Here is a 14,059-nt window from a genome sequence, read left to right as displayed (position 1 = left end):
CTACACTGCGTTTTCCTCCAATGATATCACCTCTCCAGCTAAACGTTGCTGCTATAAAGCCTCTCCGTTCAATGGATCATTCTTATTTTTCCATTACTATCTGCCTCATATTCTACTGCGATGCCCGGCTAAGTCTTGTTTCAACCCAATCCTTTGCCAGACCCTTCGCAGCTCCCTGATGTGTTTCTCGACATTAGCGTCAAACTGAACACCCATGAATACCTGCCCGCCGAGGAACTGAACGCTATTCAAAAGTTCAGGCGTGCAGCCGACTATATTGCAGCAGGTGAGCCAACACGACGCGTCTTGACGATTGCTTATTCCTACTCGCAGCAATGATTTTCTTGAAGGACAATGTTCTCTGCGAGAAGGCTCTTACATACGAGAACATCAAGCCTCGTCTTCTCGGTCACTGGGGAACGTGTCCTGGTCTTGTGATGGTGTATGCTCACCTGAACAGAATCATTCGGAAGACCGGCTTGGAAGCCTTGTATGTTGTTGGCTCAGGTAGAGAAATATTTTACACGCTTTTCTTATTATTTTGTTGCTCATCAGAAACGCGTCTTAGGACATGGTGCCCCAGCCATTTTGTCTTGTCTATGGCTCGAAGACTCTATGAGCGTCTTCCTTCCGGAATATACCCGAGATTACAAAGGGCTCAGAGGGCTTATCTCAAAGTTCAGCGCTCCGGGTGGATTCCCAAGGTGATTTGTTCTCTTCATTCTCAACCTTCATCCCTGACTGGCGCCTCTCTAGTCACATCAACGCCGAGACTCCGGGAGCTATCCATGAAGGTGGGGAGTTGGGATACGCGCTCAGTGTCTCCTTCGGAGCAGTCATGGACAAACCGGACTGGTCGTGGCTTCTGTCGTCGGTGACGGTGAAGCTGAGACGGGCCCCACTGCCACAGCGTGGCACGGATTCAAGTACATCGACCCTGCCGAGTCTGGCGCGGTCCTCCCAATCATTCACCTTAATGGCTTCAAGATTTCGGAGCGTACCATCTATGGAACGATGGATGACAAGGAGATGACTGCCCTTTTCACGTACCGTTTTTCCTTCTTTTCATTTTTACTCAATTTTAACTTCGTCGTTGGGACAGCGGTTATGGTTATCAAGCGCGCATCGTTTCTGACATCGACAACATTGACAATGATCTTGCTGCGTCTATGGAATGGGCGTTGGCAGAGATTAAAAGGATTCAAACCGCTGCTCGTATCGGTATTCCCATCGTCAAGCCTCGTTGGCCTGTCATAATCCTTCGTACCCCCAAGGGTTTGGCTGGACCCAAGTCATTCCATGGTGAACTTATCGAGGGATCCTTCCACTCTCACCAGGTTCCCTTGCCGAACGCTAAAACATCTGCAGAAGAACTTGCAGAGCTACAGAGATGGTTGAAGAGCTACAAGCCGGAGGAACTGTTCAATGCAGAAGGCTCCCCTGTGGACGAGATCCTCAGTGTTATTCCCGGAGTCTCCGAGAAGAAGCTCGGTCAGAAGAAGGAGAGTTACAAGGCATACATACCTCTCGATCTTCCTGAATGGAGCGATCTCGCAGTAGAGAAGGGATCGCAGGAAAGTTGCATGAAGGCTGTTAGAAGGTTTCTGAAGGAGGTTATCAATGAGCAAGTTACAGGTCAAGAGATTGTAAATCTACCATTCACCACCTTCATTTCTTTAGGAATCCCACCACGTTCAGGATTTTCTCTCCAGATGAACTTGTCTCCAACAAACTTGATGCTGTTCTCGAGAAAAGTGGTCGTAATTTCCAATGGGATATCGCTTCCAGAGCAAGCGGCGGTCGAGGTTAGTGCTATCATATATCAAGTATTAGATGGCATTTTTCTCATGGCCTTCATAGTTGTCGAGATCCTGTCTGAGCACACCTGTCAAGGTATGCTCCAAGGATATACACTCACGGGATGAACTGGTCTCTTCCCGAGTTACGAAGCCTTCTTAGGTATCGTGCACACAATGATGGTGCAATACGCCAAGTTCGCAAAGATGGTGCGTCGCATGCGTCGTTACTTGCTCCTTTCCTTTTGAGATTATTGTTCCTAGGCTGCTGAGACGTCTTGGAGACAAGATGTTGGGTCTATTAACTACCTCGAGACGTCGACATGGACAAGACAAGAACACAATGGCTTCTCTCATCAGAACCCGTCATTCATTGGAGCTGTATTTAATCTCAAGTCTATCTCTGCCCGCGTATATCTTCCTCCTGATGCCAATTGCTTCTTGTCCACGGTTTCCCACTGCCTTAGGGCCAAGAACTACGTCAACCTGATGGTCGGTAGCAAGCAGCCCACACCAGTCTGGCTTTCAGCCGAAGAAGCGGACCGAGTAAGTTGTACTTACGCTAGATGAGTGTTCATCTCTAAACACCTATATTCAACAGCACTGTGTTGCCGGTGCCTCAGTCTGGAAGTTCGCCAGCGTTGATGATGGCGTAGATCCTGATGTGTACGTCAGCGTTAGCTATTGCTCGTTTCACGTCACTCAACAGGCTCCACCGTAGTGTTCTTGTCGGTATTGGTGTCGAAGTTACCTTTGAAGTCATCGCAGCTGCCGCTCTCCTTCGCAAATATGCTCCTGACCTTCGGGTCCGCGTCGTGAACGTGACAGATTTGATGATCCTGGCGGCTACGGGTTTGCATCCCCATGCACTGTCTAAAGAGGCCTTTAACACATTTTTCACCGAGGACAAGCCAATCCACTTCAACTACCATGGATATCCCATTGAGCTGAAGGGATTACTGTTTGGCCGGCCGAAACCTGACAGGGTATCAATCGAAGGACACAACGAAGAAGGAACGACGACTTCGCCATTTGATGTGAGTTCGATTTTGATTTTGGTTTGAAGAGGATCCTTGAGGTTATCTCCTGGATGATGTTGGCCAACCGCACGTCCCGTTATCATGTTACACTAGCTGCTGTCCGTGGAGGCGCTTTCAGTAATCCCAAGGTCGCTGTGTCAGCGCATGAGACCGAGAGTTACTTGAAGCATCTTGCGCAGAAGGAGAAAGATTACATTTATGCTAATGGACAAGGTATGGTTCATAACTGTTGTGTTTGAAATGCTCATGACTGTTCAGACCGACTGGATATGTTCGAAGTGCCAATTTTCAAATGAAAGAATGGCATCATAGGTAGGTCGAGTTCCACTTACGGTACGATCCGGTGTTGATCGTTTAGTCTAGAGTTTGATTTTCATGTATTATATATATATCTCAAGTAGTGGTAGTCGTCGCACTGGCAAGAATGAATGTATGTATGTAGACGACTCAAATAGTTATTGCAAATTACGAGCTTCAATTCTCTTGGTTCATAGCATGACAGCATAATTAGGTACCTCCATTCTTGAGTACGTAGTTTGTAGATCCTAGAGCCGCAAAGGCTGGCTGGGTGAGAACATGCGCCTTATTCATGGTAGAACTCTCTGTTTTCCTTCGACTCTTCTCCAGCACAGGGAACGAGATCACAACGAGGTCTCTAATCTCTTCGGCGCGTTCATCAAAGATCAACTGAGTGGGCGTATGGGTTGAGTCTGCGGCTCGTCGGGATTTTTGGAAGCGGACAATGGGCTATACTTTATCGTCCGCGCGATAGAGCTTTAGAGAAGCGAGATAGGCTAGGGGCTCACAGTGCGCAAGTATATAAATACTCACTTCAAAGAAAAGTCCGGGTCCATTTCCCTTCCAAGAAAGTCAGTCATAGAGGACAAGCTTTTTGCAAATATACGTACTCCTTGAAAGGCACAATGCTCTTCTTCGACCACGAACTGACAGGCGTAGGACTTGCGCCACCGAGAGTTATGATATCAGACCGGATTTCTCTCCACTCCCATGAGGCTATGACATCCCCGGCTGTATTTTTGACAAATGTTGCTGTCGAAGGTTCGTTCTGAGTGTAGACTTGATAGATGGTCTTCCCACCGTCCTGGTCAGTGATGACGGTGTAGGATTAGTATTAGTGAGGCGTTTTGGGACATGGGTACTAGAAAGCTTGTGACATCCAGAGGCCTAGGGACCCCGTCGTTTTGCGACAGCCTAGACAGCAGGATTCATATGAGCCGCAAATGACCCCGATGTGACTATGGTTTTTGATGGTGAACTAACTACCTTTGCTAGACATCCTGGATCGAGTTCCAGCTACTTTTATTAGAAACAGGTTCGAGATATCTGGTTCACATGGTACGCCGCGTCCTCGTGCCATAAAGAACACCGCTGCGACTTTGCCCTATCGGACGAGGATAGGCGCGACAGGGACAGTATCTGATAAGGAACCGAACATGTTACACCCATAAATGTTCAAGCCACGAGTCCAATGATAGCGTAGGTCCATATGCTTGGTAACGCATGGGGAAAGCTAGTCCTCGTTGCTGAATGGAGCGCATAACCGGAATAGTGCTGCAACTCCCGACGCAGCACACACGTTCGCTCTTAGTACATCTAGAGGAGCACAAGGAAAGACTGTTTCTTCCGTTGATGGAGCATGCTTTGATCATCATGCATCATGTATCAGTACATATTCAAAACTAGGGCCGTACCTTCTAAAGACTTTCCTTCTCCTTCCCTTCTCCGAGTTAGTCAAGACTCAAGATGCCGCCTCTGAAAAGTGTCTCCCTAATTTTCGCGTAGGTCCAGCCTGCTTTGTTCCTCTATGAAGCGCTGAAATGTCTTCTGTAGGTGCGGAACCGCGCTGTTCTCCGACGGTATGGATTTCCTATTGTATTCGGGCCACGTTGACTGACTCCATATTTTGAAGGCTATGCCAATAATATTATCGGAAGTGGTGAGCCTGTTATCCTTTCAGTGAGCCCATTCATCACTGACCGCAATCAACAGTGAACACTCGTCAGTGCATCTCCATTACTCTGACAGGGAACTGACGCTCAAGAGTCGCCAGTTCTCAAGCGTATTTATGGGACCGAAGTGATCAACGCCAAGAACTACAGTACGCTCGTGAGCAGCTTGGCTTTTGCTGGTACAGTCGTTGGAATGCTCGTCTTCGGTGCGTCGTATGTCAAATATATTCACGGTATCTGATCAATATACCTCCAGGCTATCTATCCGACAAAATTGGACGCAAGTTCGGCATGGTTAGTCCGCCTTATGCCCGACCTGCGTACCTCGACTGAGACTACCGCTTTTAGATGGCCGCTACCGGTATTGTCGCCCTTTTCTCAGGTTTGTCCGCCGCGTCTTCGGGCGCCCATCATAGCGTCGATGGAATGCTAAGTATGCTCTGTGCATGCCGGTCAGTTCTGATCCTATCAGTCTCACTTCATCCTTCCCCACTGACAGTTGGATTCAGATTCCTTCTCGGTATTGGTGTCGGCGCCGAGTATCCTTGCGGATCCGTGGCTGCTTCAGAGAACTCTGAAGAAGACACCATAAGCAAAAATGCCCAACATCGGTGGTTTACATTGGCGACCAGTGAGCACATCGAAACAGCATGCACCACTATTTGACGCTCAAGCAGATTCCATGATCGACTTCGGCTTCGTGATTTCCGCCTTCGTCGTCTTGGTGCTATACTGGATGTAGGCATCTTCCAGGCTTTGAGCTTCTTTCTTCCCCGCTGAGTGTCACAATCGCATAGTTTCGGCGAAAACCACCTCCGTGCCGTTTGGCGTCTTTCCTTGGGGCTCGGAGTCGTCCCTGCGTTGGCAGTTTTCATCTGGCGGCTTCGGATGGACGAACCCCAGAGATACAAGAAAGATTCAATGAAGCGCGTTCGTATTCCTTACATGCTCGTCTTGCGTCGCTATGGAGTTTCCTTGGCCGCTATTTCCTTCACCTGGTATGAGTCTTCAACAGCCATGTTCCCTACTAAACAACTACTAGGTTTTTATATGATTTTATTGTGTCAGTATCTGTATTCTCCTGGATCATTAAATCATTTCTCACCCTTTTTCAGGTATCCTGTCAGTAAGATCGCCCCTTTCGTTTTTCCGCTAGAATTATCAGTATACAGTTCGGTTTATATTCTTCCACCGTGGTAAACAAGTAGGCGTCTGTTTCAAAACCGTGACTAGTCGGCTGACAACATGCCAGCATTACTGGCGGGTCCGAGAAGCTCAGCATCGTATTTGGATGGAACGTTGTAATCAAGTACTTATTCCTCTCCTCTATCCATCTCTAGATTTGACCATTCGCGCAGCCTGTTCTACATCCCAGGTAAAACGACGTGCTTGGTCCAGAAGTTCGGGGTCACTCACCTCCAACAGGAACTATCCTTGGAGCCTTCGTTGTCGACTTCCTTGGGCCAAAATGGACTATGGTATGTTTGTTCTTATAGTGGGTGCATGCGCTACATACATACAATTCATTGGCAGATTGTGGGACTCCTATCACAGGCCATAATCGGGTTCATCATGAGCGGATGCTATGAGAAGTAGGTCAGCCGTGATAGAGTGACTGATATCTGATCAACGTTCAGGCTTGCCTCACATGTGGCTGCATTTGCCGTGAGATTCCTCGCAACATTTCCACAACGTACTACTCATTTAGATCATGTCAGGTCGTCTATGGCATCTTCTTGAGCTTTGGAGAGCTTGGTAAGAAGAACCGACAGCTCCTACGACGAGATTTTACTCAGATCACTGACGATAGGTCCCGGCAACAACATTGGTCTCCTGGCAAGCAAAACGAGTCCCACGGCTATCCGGGGACAATTTTATGGAATAGCCGCTGCCACCGGGAAAGTCGGCGCATTCGTTGGCATATGGGGTGAGATCTAAAGTGTTCTTCAATCGGCAAACATTGATCCTAAAACATTCAGCATTCCCTCCTATGATTGACGGTATCCTTGTATCCTTGATTACCGGGGCAAAATGTTGACGGAGCATTGCAGCGTTCGGCGGTAAAGACACGACCAGGGGAAATACAGGGCCTTTCTGGGTTGGTAGCGGTCTTGCTATCCTGAGCGCCATCGTGACTTTCTGTTTCATCAAACCTTTGAGCCATGATGGTATGGTCGAGGAAGACATTGCTGTAAGTAGGGTGAAACAGTCTCTTGTGTGTCATCTGACAATCGTTTAGTTCCGACAATACTTGGAATCGAGGGGCTATGATACTTCGCAGATGGGATTGGGAGTTGGAAGCGATATTTCGTCGGAGACAGCTGAAGAAGACGAGAAGAAAATTCCAGTGTAATCGTGATGTTATGAGCGGGAGGTGGAACGAGTAACATAGCAATAATACACCAGATGCAAGAGATGCAAGCGGGAGAGTTGAGGTTATTGTTCGTAGGCGTTACGCAGTTGATTTTTTCTTTTCCCATTCTCTAAGTCTCCTCTCTTCCGTGAGCCAAAATCCTAGAATTTTTGAATGAATTTCCATTCAAAACAGAAAGACCGGATCGATGAATCAGCTTCACGTAAAATGTGATTGTACATTAAGAAAGGGCGTGGGGCCCCGGGCTGCCTATTGCTCCATGTCATTACCACTGCTTTTTTCGGTCTTTGCAAGCTCATTTCTATAGTTGGGGTTAATGAGGAGCGTGTCGATGTTACATCAAGCCACGTACCTCAACTGCACGCTAAATTCATCTTCGATATCGTCATCGTCCCAATTATCTTCCCAGAGCTTGTCACCACCAGACTTTACTGCACCGGGAGTCGCACCATTCAGATGCACCATATCCGTTTGGGAATCATCCCAATCTGTGATTTTTTAAAAAAAATTGGATAACACGCGGAAGAAAGGAGAGCTTGGACGTACCTGCTGTCTCGAACTCCTCGAATTCATCGTCTTCTTCCAACAGACCAAGTGTGTTAACTTGTGGCTTTTCTTCTGGCTTTTCTTCCTCCTTATCTTTCTCCGTTTTGGATTCAACGGGCTTGGAGGTGGATTCAGAAGACGACATGAGAGTGAATTAGATGAAGGTCAGCTTGGCGCGTGAAGTGACGCGTAATGTTTGTTGGCGCATGTTTATTTCGTCAGCAGAGTCCGACGGCCCGGAAGGTTTTTTCTCAAAACGGCGGTACTCTAAACGTTCATATTTCACGCCACCTCCCGACCTCGTGCGTCTGTTTTCTCGTGTCTCGCAGTCCTCTCCGTGGTCACAGCTCGTCAGGCGTCTATTCTGTCCAGCAGAAGGACCTTGCTTTGTGATCTTCTGTTAAATCTTGTCATTTAAGCTCTTCAGGGATTATGATTCTGAGTAAAAGAGCTCCACACGTTGTGTTTTTATGCATGCCTGGGATCACATTTCCTCCGTGCCCTGGTGTTACAGCGTCTACAACAATTGGCGCCTATTGAGTCTTGTCATATAATTGCCGTAATTCTTACAGATTTCGCATCTTTCTCCGTCAAACCCCAAGGCGCGGAGGCACAGGTAGGGCTCTTCCAATTCCGAGTTACCCAAAGGTCATTCATTAATCAATCCTTTACATTAGTGGCTTAGCTTCCTCTTCGCATACTTCAAGGGCCGCTGTTTTCGTATTTCCATCGCAATATCTAGAAGATATCCGCTAAATGTACTGGATAGACAAGCCTGCTGGCTGCAGTAGCTGCACGCCTACTTTCAGCCATCAACGACGTTGTAGACGGTGGCGATTTCAAGCAGAACGCAAATCTTCATGTCCTTAACGTTCTCTATGTCACATCGTTTGGAGCCATCATATTGAATACGACAACTGTCACGTCTTTACTTCTTATCGACGAATTGGGTGACCTTCCGGACATTGCTGCTGCGGATCCATACAGGCCAAAGGCGGGCTCGATGACAGTGGATCAACAGAGCTAGCATAGGATTGATTCTCATCAACTGGCGGTAGGACTGGTTCGAGTCTACGCACGCAATAATGTTCGTTCATTTCAGGCGTAATTTAGCGTTAGTTAAGTAACGGGAGATGCATCTATTCCTTTCGCTTCAGGATACAAGTATTATATACTTACTATCTGAGGGTTTTATTATCCACAGGTTGTTGAACCCAGCCAAGTTACGACTTACATGACTCACAGAAAAGCTCTTGTCGTGGTCACGACTAGCAAATCAGTTTGCACTGCAAGGAAAATGGTTGCAAAGATGTCCTTACAATTGCATCTTTATAACCTTAAACAAGTGTAGTGTCGAGGTAACAGTTTTCCTCTCATCTCGAATAAGCCTCCTTGAGTAATTCTAAGGCCCTCTACAATGAAAAGCATTAGCTTTGCACAAAACCTGTCAGAAAGATATACCTCATAATGTGGTAATAATGATGAGAGGTTTTTGTCCAAAACCCGAAGTCTTCTAACTTTGTCCAGATGGTCCGCATCTTTCAACATATTCTTGAAATATCGTGCCTGGATCGGGAGAAAAGTAACAAAACTCAATAATAAAAAGCAAGACTTGCGAACCTCTTGCTCTTCGACCAATGTCCACGCGTCACCATGGCGTCCAGCTCGAGCGGTACGGCCTACACGATGCACGTACTTACGAATATCGACAGGGACGTCGTAACTGACAACATGAGAGACATGTTGGATATCGATTCCTCTAGATATTAAATCCGAACATACAAGTCTGTCGATAATGAGCATGAGATGAAAATAGGAGCAGAGAAATGGCCGACATCTGGATTTCTTGGGCCTTGAATTTCTCCAGGACAGACTTCCGCTCTGCTGCCCCAAGGTCGCTCGAGTACGGACGGATGACAATAGGCTTATAACTACCATCATGATTGTTTGCGCGAGACTGCTCAAAGTACTCGAACAAACGAACCAGCCGTGTAGTGGACTCAGCGGATTTAGTGAACACAAGACAATTGAGTACACTGTGCTCACGAACGAGATAGAAAAAGTACAGGGGCTTTTGGGACGACTCGCACACAATCATGTGCTCCTGAATAAAGGGGAGTCATAAAAAGTGCAAACCGAACACTTGAAACAATGAACGCACAGTGAGCGATTCTGGCATTGTGAATTGCTCCATGACTATGTCCAAGAGGCCAGAGCTTGCATTTTTCTCGGGTCGGCTACTATGAATGACAAAGTATTTGGGATCTCGAAGCTCCAATCCGGCAATCTTTGACGGATCGCGTGTTAACGTGGCAGAAAACAGGAGCTTTTGGCAAGAAGTTTCTTTTTGTTCGTATATATAGTTCGGTCCATCGAGAATAGAACAGTGGAACGGATGAAAGGCGGGAGCGATTGCATTGTGGTATAGAATCGGAGACGGAGTGACAAAATCTAGCGAGCCTGACAAGTTTCCACGGACGGCTTTTGATGGTCGCGTCGCGGACAATACCTGAGCAAGCCAATCTTGAAATGATTGCGCCAGAAGACGATCTGCTTCATCAATGACCTGTAAAGTGGTTATTGATAAGAACATCAGCCACAGCAAAGCTCTGAACGAACCAAAAATCGTAGGTGCTGGAGAGAGAAGTTGGGTGTGTCAGTTATATGGTCAATCAATCGACCGGGTGTACAGATGAGGACATCAACTTTGCTGGAACCGCCTTGGAGACTGACATGGGGATCGGACCGCTGACCTCCCTCAAATATACGGGCACTTACTTGACTGACCTATCGGCAATTAATTGAGACTGCTCGTGCGAGAAGGAATGTTGTCCAGTAGCTGTACCAATCTACTTCTTTGTTTTAAGAAAGTAAAAAAAAAGCAGGACAATGAACACTGACCCTCAGCCCGCGTCCTTTAGCTACGGCTTCAAACGTCTCTTTAACCTGGTTCACGAGATCGCGAGTAGGGAGAACGACGAGTGCTCGAAGACGCGTCACTATTCGACTAGAAAGGATCTAACGATTCAATCGATCAGTCAAGATATGCTGTATATGATTGGTGACCTACCTCCACGATAGGTAGAACATAAGCGAGGGTCTTCCCGCTCCCCGTTGGAGCCGAAACACAAACATCTCTAGGAGGACTATACGTACAATATAAAGCCCGTTTCCTTGAATTCTTGGGTAATAAAAAAGGCAGTAACGATGTTTGCACTGCAGTACAAAGTTTTGGGACGCATTCAAGAGTGAAGAAACCATAAATCGACATACCGGCAAATAGATGAGCTATACCAAGCTCATGCAACCGCTTCCGAGACCGTTCGCTCAGATTAGTTCCGCCATCATCATCGCCGCCGAGCGGAACAGGCAGACTCGTCGATGAATCTATAAATTCCGCATCCACCAAAGCTTGGTCCAATCCTTGAAGTGCAAGATCCCGGCGTGAGGGAAAATCGGGTAAAGTAGGCAAAGGGAATAACGGGAGTGTTCCTGGGTTTGTAATAGGAACAGATGGTGGAATGCTCAGCCTAGTAGGAACTTGTTCTTCATCAACATCCATAAGGGTCTCTTCTCGCCCAGCTTCAACTTTCTGGCGTTTCTTAGATGGCTTTAAGGATTTCTGGGACCCTTCGTGAGGGACATCCATTTGAACGTCTTCTTCGTCGTCCTCCCTTTCATCCTGCGAGGTCTCTTGAAGAATTCGTTCATTAGTTTTGGTCGGCTTCCTGGATTTTCTACGTTCTCTCTTCTTTTTCAAGTATCTTTTTTTGGCCTTGGTTTTGTCCTAAAAATACTAGATAATGTCAACAATTCTCATTCCAGCGAAAAAAATATCACTAACTTTCGGTAAGTTTGAAGCGCCTGCCTCTGAGACTTCAGCCATTAATGACGGCTGGGGGAGATAATCAGACATCAGTTGATGAAAAGAAACGGGTACTTTCAGATAACGTACTGTGTATATTCCACTATAAATGAAGAGACGGCAAAAGAAAGAGAGCAAAAAGAAATGGCACAATGTCACAGTCACACGTGTGATATTCACCGACTGACCTTGAATTGGTTGAACCACTGCTTGTTTCCTCTCTCCCTTTCCATTCTTTCGGACACAGGCAATCTGCTTCGCCATGTCTTCCTTCTTTGGGGCGTCGACGTCCACAACTGCCGCAAACAGCACTAGCACCGACAAGGATCTTGAAGTCGCTGACCCCCCACCAGATTCGATTTCATCTTTGTCCTTCTCTTCACAAGCAGACTATCTGGCCGTTGGCAGCTGGGATAATAGTGTATGTAGTAACTCTGCTAAAAGGTCGCGTATTTCACCCTCTTCTGACAGGTAAGGGTCTATGAAGTTGGAACAAGTGGCCAAACGCAAGGGAAGGCGATGTACCAACATAACGGTCCAGTTTTAGACGTCTGTTGGAACAAGGTATGTCGTGTGTTCTCTCTACTTGATCTCCTCGTTGACACAGTATGTGGTGGAACAGGAGGGCAATAAAATATTCTCTGGTGGAGCTGATAATCAAGCTAAAATGTTCGATGTAACGACGGGTGCAGCTATGCAAGTGGCTCAGCATGATGCTCCTATCAAGGTCGTGCGGTGGGTTGAATCACCGAATATGGGGGTATTAGCCACCGGTAGCTGGGATAAAACGATCAAAGTACGTTCTTGAACGCGTGTTCTGGTTGCCGTGACGTCTGACCCGGTACAGTATTGGGACCTCCGCGCTCAACAACCTGTGGCATCAGTTCAACTCCCGGAACGGTGCTATAGCTTTGATGTCCAATACCCTCTTTTGGTCGTCGGAACAGCTGAGCGTCACATCCAAGTCTTTAACCTCAACAATCCTACAACGCCATACAAGGTTTTGTGACCTTCCTAGAATGTCGATGTTTCAATTGACACATAATAGACCATGCCATCGCCTCTGAAATGGCAAACACGCGTCGTGTCCTGTTTTACAGCATCCCAAAACTCGGGATTCGCCGTTGGTAGCATCGAAGGTCGGGTGGCTATCCAGTAAGTTTTTGTTCTGCGTTATGTACTTTCAAACGCTGACCTGGGTTCAAAGATATGTGGAAGATAAGGATAACGGGTAAGGTCTTCGCTGTTATTTCCGACCAAGCTTGCTGACGATACATATATAGGAGCAACTTCTCTTTTAAATGTCACCGAAAGGACACAGTGCCCAATTCCAAGGATCAGGGAATGGTTTTTGCCGTCAATGATATATCATTCCACCCGGTGCATGGAACCTTCTCGACATGTGGTAGGTTTCCGGCTGCTGTACAAAAGTTCATCTCATGTCGTTGCCAAGGCTCCGATGGTTCTATTCACTTCTGGGATAAAGACGCTCGCACCCGTCTCAAATGTAATTTAGTCGTTCTCTTTTACATCCTCTTTACTAACATCTGCTTTAGCATTTGAGATCAGCAAGGACTTCCCTGGACCGATCTCCTGCACCGGATTCAATCGAAACGGAAACATCTTTGCCTACGCCATTTCTTATGACTGGTCCAAGGGGCATTCAGGTATGACACCTGGACACCCCAACAAGATAATGCTGCATGCTTGTAAGGATGAGGAGGTCAAGAAGCGCCCCAGAAAGTAGCGCTTGTACAGTATATGTTTTGTTCACAACAGTAGCAATCTTAGCTATAGGCGTCTTTTGTTTTCCGATGAATGATTCTGCTGCTCATTTGGTCCCTCTGGTAAAAGATATACAGTATGAAAGTCAACGAATGTAGTGAGATAGGTGATCAGGTGTAGGTAGCATAGTTACTATAATAAACCTGAGTGCGTTAAACGCACCAGGCCCTCTCTTTAATAAAATCTGTTATGCAAAAGCACAGTACTACCATGTTAAGGATAGACTTGGTAACAGCGGAACACCATTAGCTGGCGTCCTTAGCCGTGAAGTGAACCATAAAGATAACTGTTCCAACTAGACAGAACAGGCTGACAAGAATCAAACAGGTGCTTGCCCATTTCATCTCTGTTTTGCGCGTTCTCCTCGCCTCCTCGTTGTGAATTGCCACCTCCGTTTCAGATGAGAACATCCACAGGAAAATTTTACGAAGAGGTGAAACAAGTACGAGAGCTCCAACTACCCATAAGATGGGGCATACTGCAAGGTTTCAGGTTATCGAGGGGCGCCGGAGAGGGGGGGGGGGCCGCTAGACATACAAAATCCAATGAGACAAAGATACTGAACCAACGGGCAAGACATAGGAGCGGGAGTTGTCAGAGAATTGTAGGTCGGGGCTTCCTGATGTTCGTATGGAGGAGGGGATACGCTAGTATTTCCTTGTTTTTGGGCCAAGTACTGGAAG

At 46.9% G+C, this 14,059-nt stretch overlaps 7 protein-coding genes across 7 annotated transcripts; 4 read left to right on the top strand and 3 right to left on the bottom strand.

Annotated features, from left to right (window-relative positions):
• Positions 1-20: 20 nt before the first annotated feature.
• On the top strand, positions 21-3,309 carry BT62DRAFT_984345 (phosphoketolase; the record flags this gene model as incomplete). Its single annotated transcript, XM_043189854.1, has 16 exons — positions 21-66; positions 134-286; positions 334-507; positions 569-704; positions 757-835; positions 892-1,046; positions 1,103-1,624; positions 1,681-1,805; positions 1,861-1,893; positions 1,951-2,006; positions 2,061-2,342; positions 2,398-2,462; positions 2,518-2,833; positions 2,863-3,049; positions 3,095-3,148; positions 3,200-3,309. 15 exons carry the CDS (start codon positions 21-23, stop codon positions 3,130-3,132), a joined length of 2,367 nt encoding a protein of 788 aa, XP_043044600.1. The 3' UTR covers positions 3,133-3,148; positions 3,200-3,309.
• Positions 3,310-3,343: 34 nt separating this feature from the next.
• BT62DRAFT_1071697 (uncharacterized protein) lies at positions 3,344-4,395 on the bottom strand (the record flags this gene model as incomplete). Its single annotated transcript, XM_043178797.1, has 5 exons — positions 3,344-3,583; positions 3,668-3,694; positions 3,741-3,938; positions 4,197-4,238; positions 4,300-4,395. 5 exons carry the CDS (start codon positions 4,393-4,395, stop codon positions 3,344-3,346), a joined length of 603 nt encoding a protein of 200 aa, XP_043044599.1.
• Positions 4,226-7,354, top strand: BT62DRAFT_960709 (MFS Git1p-related glycerophosphoinositol and glycerophosphocholine permease). Its single transcript, XM_043188569.1, has 23 exons — positions 4,226-4,635; positions 4,688-4,713; positions 4,767-4,793; positions 4,847-4,855; positions 4,908-5,012; positions 5,063-5,100; positions 5,155-5,258; positions 5,316-5,437; positions 5,484-5,544; positions 5,604-5,804; positions 5,849-5,869; positions 5,922-5,928; positions 5,979-6,010; positions 6,059-6,115; positions 6,165-6,181; positions 6,232-6,284; positions 6,340-6,398; positions 6,444-6,471; positions 6,525-6,561; positions 6,617-6,733; positions 6,786-6,806; positions 6,858-6,997; positions 7,046-7,354. Exons 1-23 carry the CDS (start codon positions 4,601-4,603, stop codon positions 7,157-7,159), a joined length of 1,431 nt encoding a protein of 476 aa, XP_043044598.1. The 5' UTR covers positions 4,226-4,600; the 3' UTR covers positions 7,160-7,354.
• BT62DRAFT_1071695 (uncharacterized protein) lies at positions 7,079-7,916 on the bottom strand. Its single transcript, XM_043178796.1, has 3 exons — positions 7,727-7,916; positions 7,533-7,668; positions 7,079-7,481 (listed from the first exon to the last, which is right to left on the bottom strand). The coding sequence occupies exons 1-3, from the start codon at positions 7,869-7,871 to the stop codon at positions 7,430-7,432; spliced, it is 333 nt and encodes a 110-aa protein (XP_043044597.1). The 5' UTR covers positions 7,872-7,916; the 3' UTR covers positions 7,079-7,429.
• Positions 7,917-7,932: 16 nt separating this feature from the next.
• On the top strand, positions 7,933-8,753 carry BT62DRAFT_1071694 (uncharacterized protein; the record flags this gene model as incomplete). Its single annotated transcript, XM_043178795.1, has 4 exons — positions 7,933-8,076; positions 8,299-8,342; positions 8,404-8,446; positions 8,496-8,753. The coding sequence occupies 4 exons, from the start codon at positions 7,933-7,935 to the stop codon at positions 8,751-8,753; spliced, it is 489 nt and encodes a 162-aa protein (XP_043044596.1).
• A 302-nt stretch (positions 8,754-9,055) lies between these two features.
• BT62DRAFT_960705 (DEAD-domain-containing protein) lies at positions 9,056-11,736 on the bottom strand (the record flags this gene model as incomplete). Its single annotated transcript, XM_043188568.1, has 11 exons — positions 11,684-11,736; positions 11,571-11,625; positions 11,000-11,522; positions 10,797-10,942; positions 10,628-10,744; positions 10,505-10,575; positions 10,346-10,454; positions 9,888-10,292; positions 9,562-9,830; positions 9,347-9,512; positions 9,056-9,292 (listed from the first exon to the last, which is right to left on the bottom strand). The coding sequence occupies exons 3-11, from the start codon at positions 11,373-11,375 to the stop codon at positions 9,056-9,058; spliced, it is 1,896 nt and encodes a 631-aa protein (XP_043044595.1). The 5' UTR covers positions 11,376-11,522; positions 11,571-11,625; positions 11,684-11,736.
• Positions 11,737-11,764: 28 nt separating this feature from the next.
• On the top strand, positions 11,765-13,569 carry BT62DRAFT_926751 (Poly(A)+ RNA export protein). Its single transcript, XM_043185108.1, has 9 exons — positions 11,765-12,012; positions 12,063-12,155; positions 12,214-12,387; positions 12,439-12,591; positions 12,640-12,746; positions 12,799-12,822; positions 12,875-12,996; positions 13,045-13,098; positions 13,148-13,569. The coding sequence occupies exons 1-9, from the start codon at positions 11,854-11,856 to the stop codon at positions 13,336-13,338; spliced, it is 1,077 nt and encodes a 358-aa protein (XP_043044594.1). The 5' UTR covers positions 11,765-11,853; the 3' UTR covers positions 13,339-13,569.
• Positions 13,570-14,059: the final 490 nt, after the last annotated feature.

This window comes from Guyanagaster necrorhizus (assembly GCF_019112545.1).
Source record: "Guyanagaster necrorhizus MCA 3950 unplaced genomic scaffold BT62scaffold_3, whole genome shotgun sequence".
NCBI lineage: Eukaryota > Fungi > Basidiomycota > Agaricomycetes > Agaricales > Physalacriaceae > Guyanagaster > Guyanagaster necrorhizus.
The sequence above is the reverse complement of the archived record's forward strand: the minus strand, read 5'-3'. Positions and strand labels throughout refer to the sequence as shown.

Coding starts and splice junctions, on each gene's coding strand:
- BT62DRAFT_926751 (XM_043185108.1), top strand. CDS start 11,854: ATGTCTTCCTTCTTTGGGGCGTCGACGTCCACAACTGCCGCAAACAGC. Junction 12,592..12,639: donor ATCCTACAACGCCATACAAG/GTTTTGTGACCT, acceptor GACACATAATAG/ACCATGCCATCGCCTCTGAA. Junction 12,747..12,798: donor GAAGGTCGGGTGGCTATCCA/GTAAGTTTTTGT, acceptor CTGGGTTCAAAG/ATATGTGGAAGATAAGGATA.
- BT62DRAFT_960709 (XM_043188569.1), top strand. CDS start 4,601: ATGCCGCCTCTGAAAAGTGTCTCCCTAATTTTCGC. Junction 6,285..6,339: donor TTGGGCCAAAATGGACTATG/GTATGTTTGTTC, acceptor ATTCATTGGCAG/ATTGTGGGACTCCTATCACA. Junction 6,399..6,443: donor ATGAGCGGATGCTATGAGAA/GTAGGTCAGCCG, acceptor ATCAACGTTCAG/GCTTGCCTCACATGTGGCTG.
- BT62DRAFT_1071695 (XM_043178796.1), bottom strand. CDS start 7,871: ATGTCGTCTTCTGAATCCACCTCCAAGCCCGTTGAATCCAAAACGGAG. Junction 7,669..7,726: donor CGAGGAGTTCGAGACAGCAG/GTACGTCCAAGC, acceptor AAAAAATCACAG/ATTGGGATGATTCCCAAACG. Junction 7,482..7,532: donor GAATTTAGCGTGCAGTTGAG/GTACGTGGCTTG, acceptor CCCCAACTATAG/AAATGAGCTTGCAAAGACCG.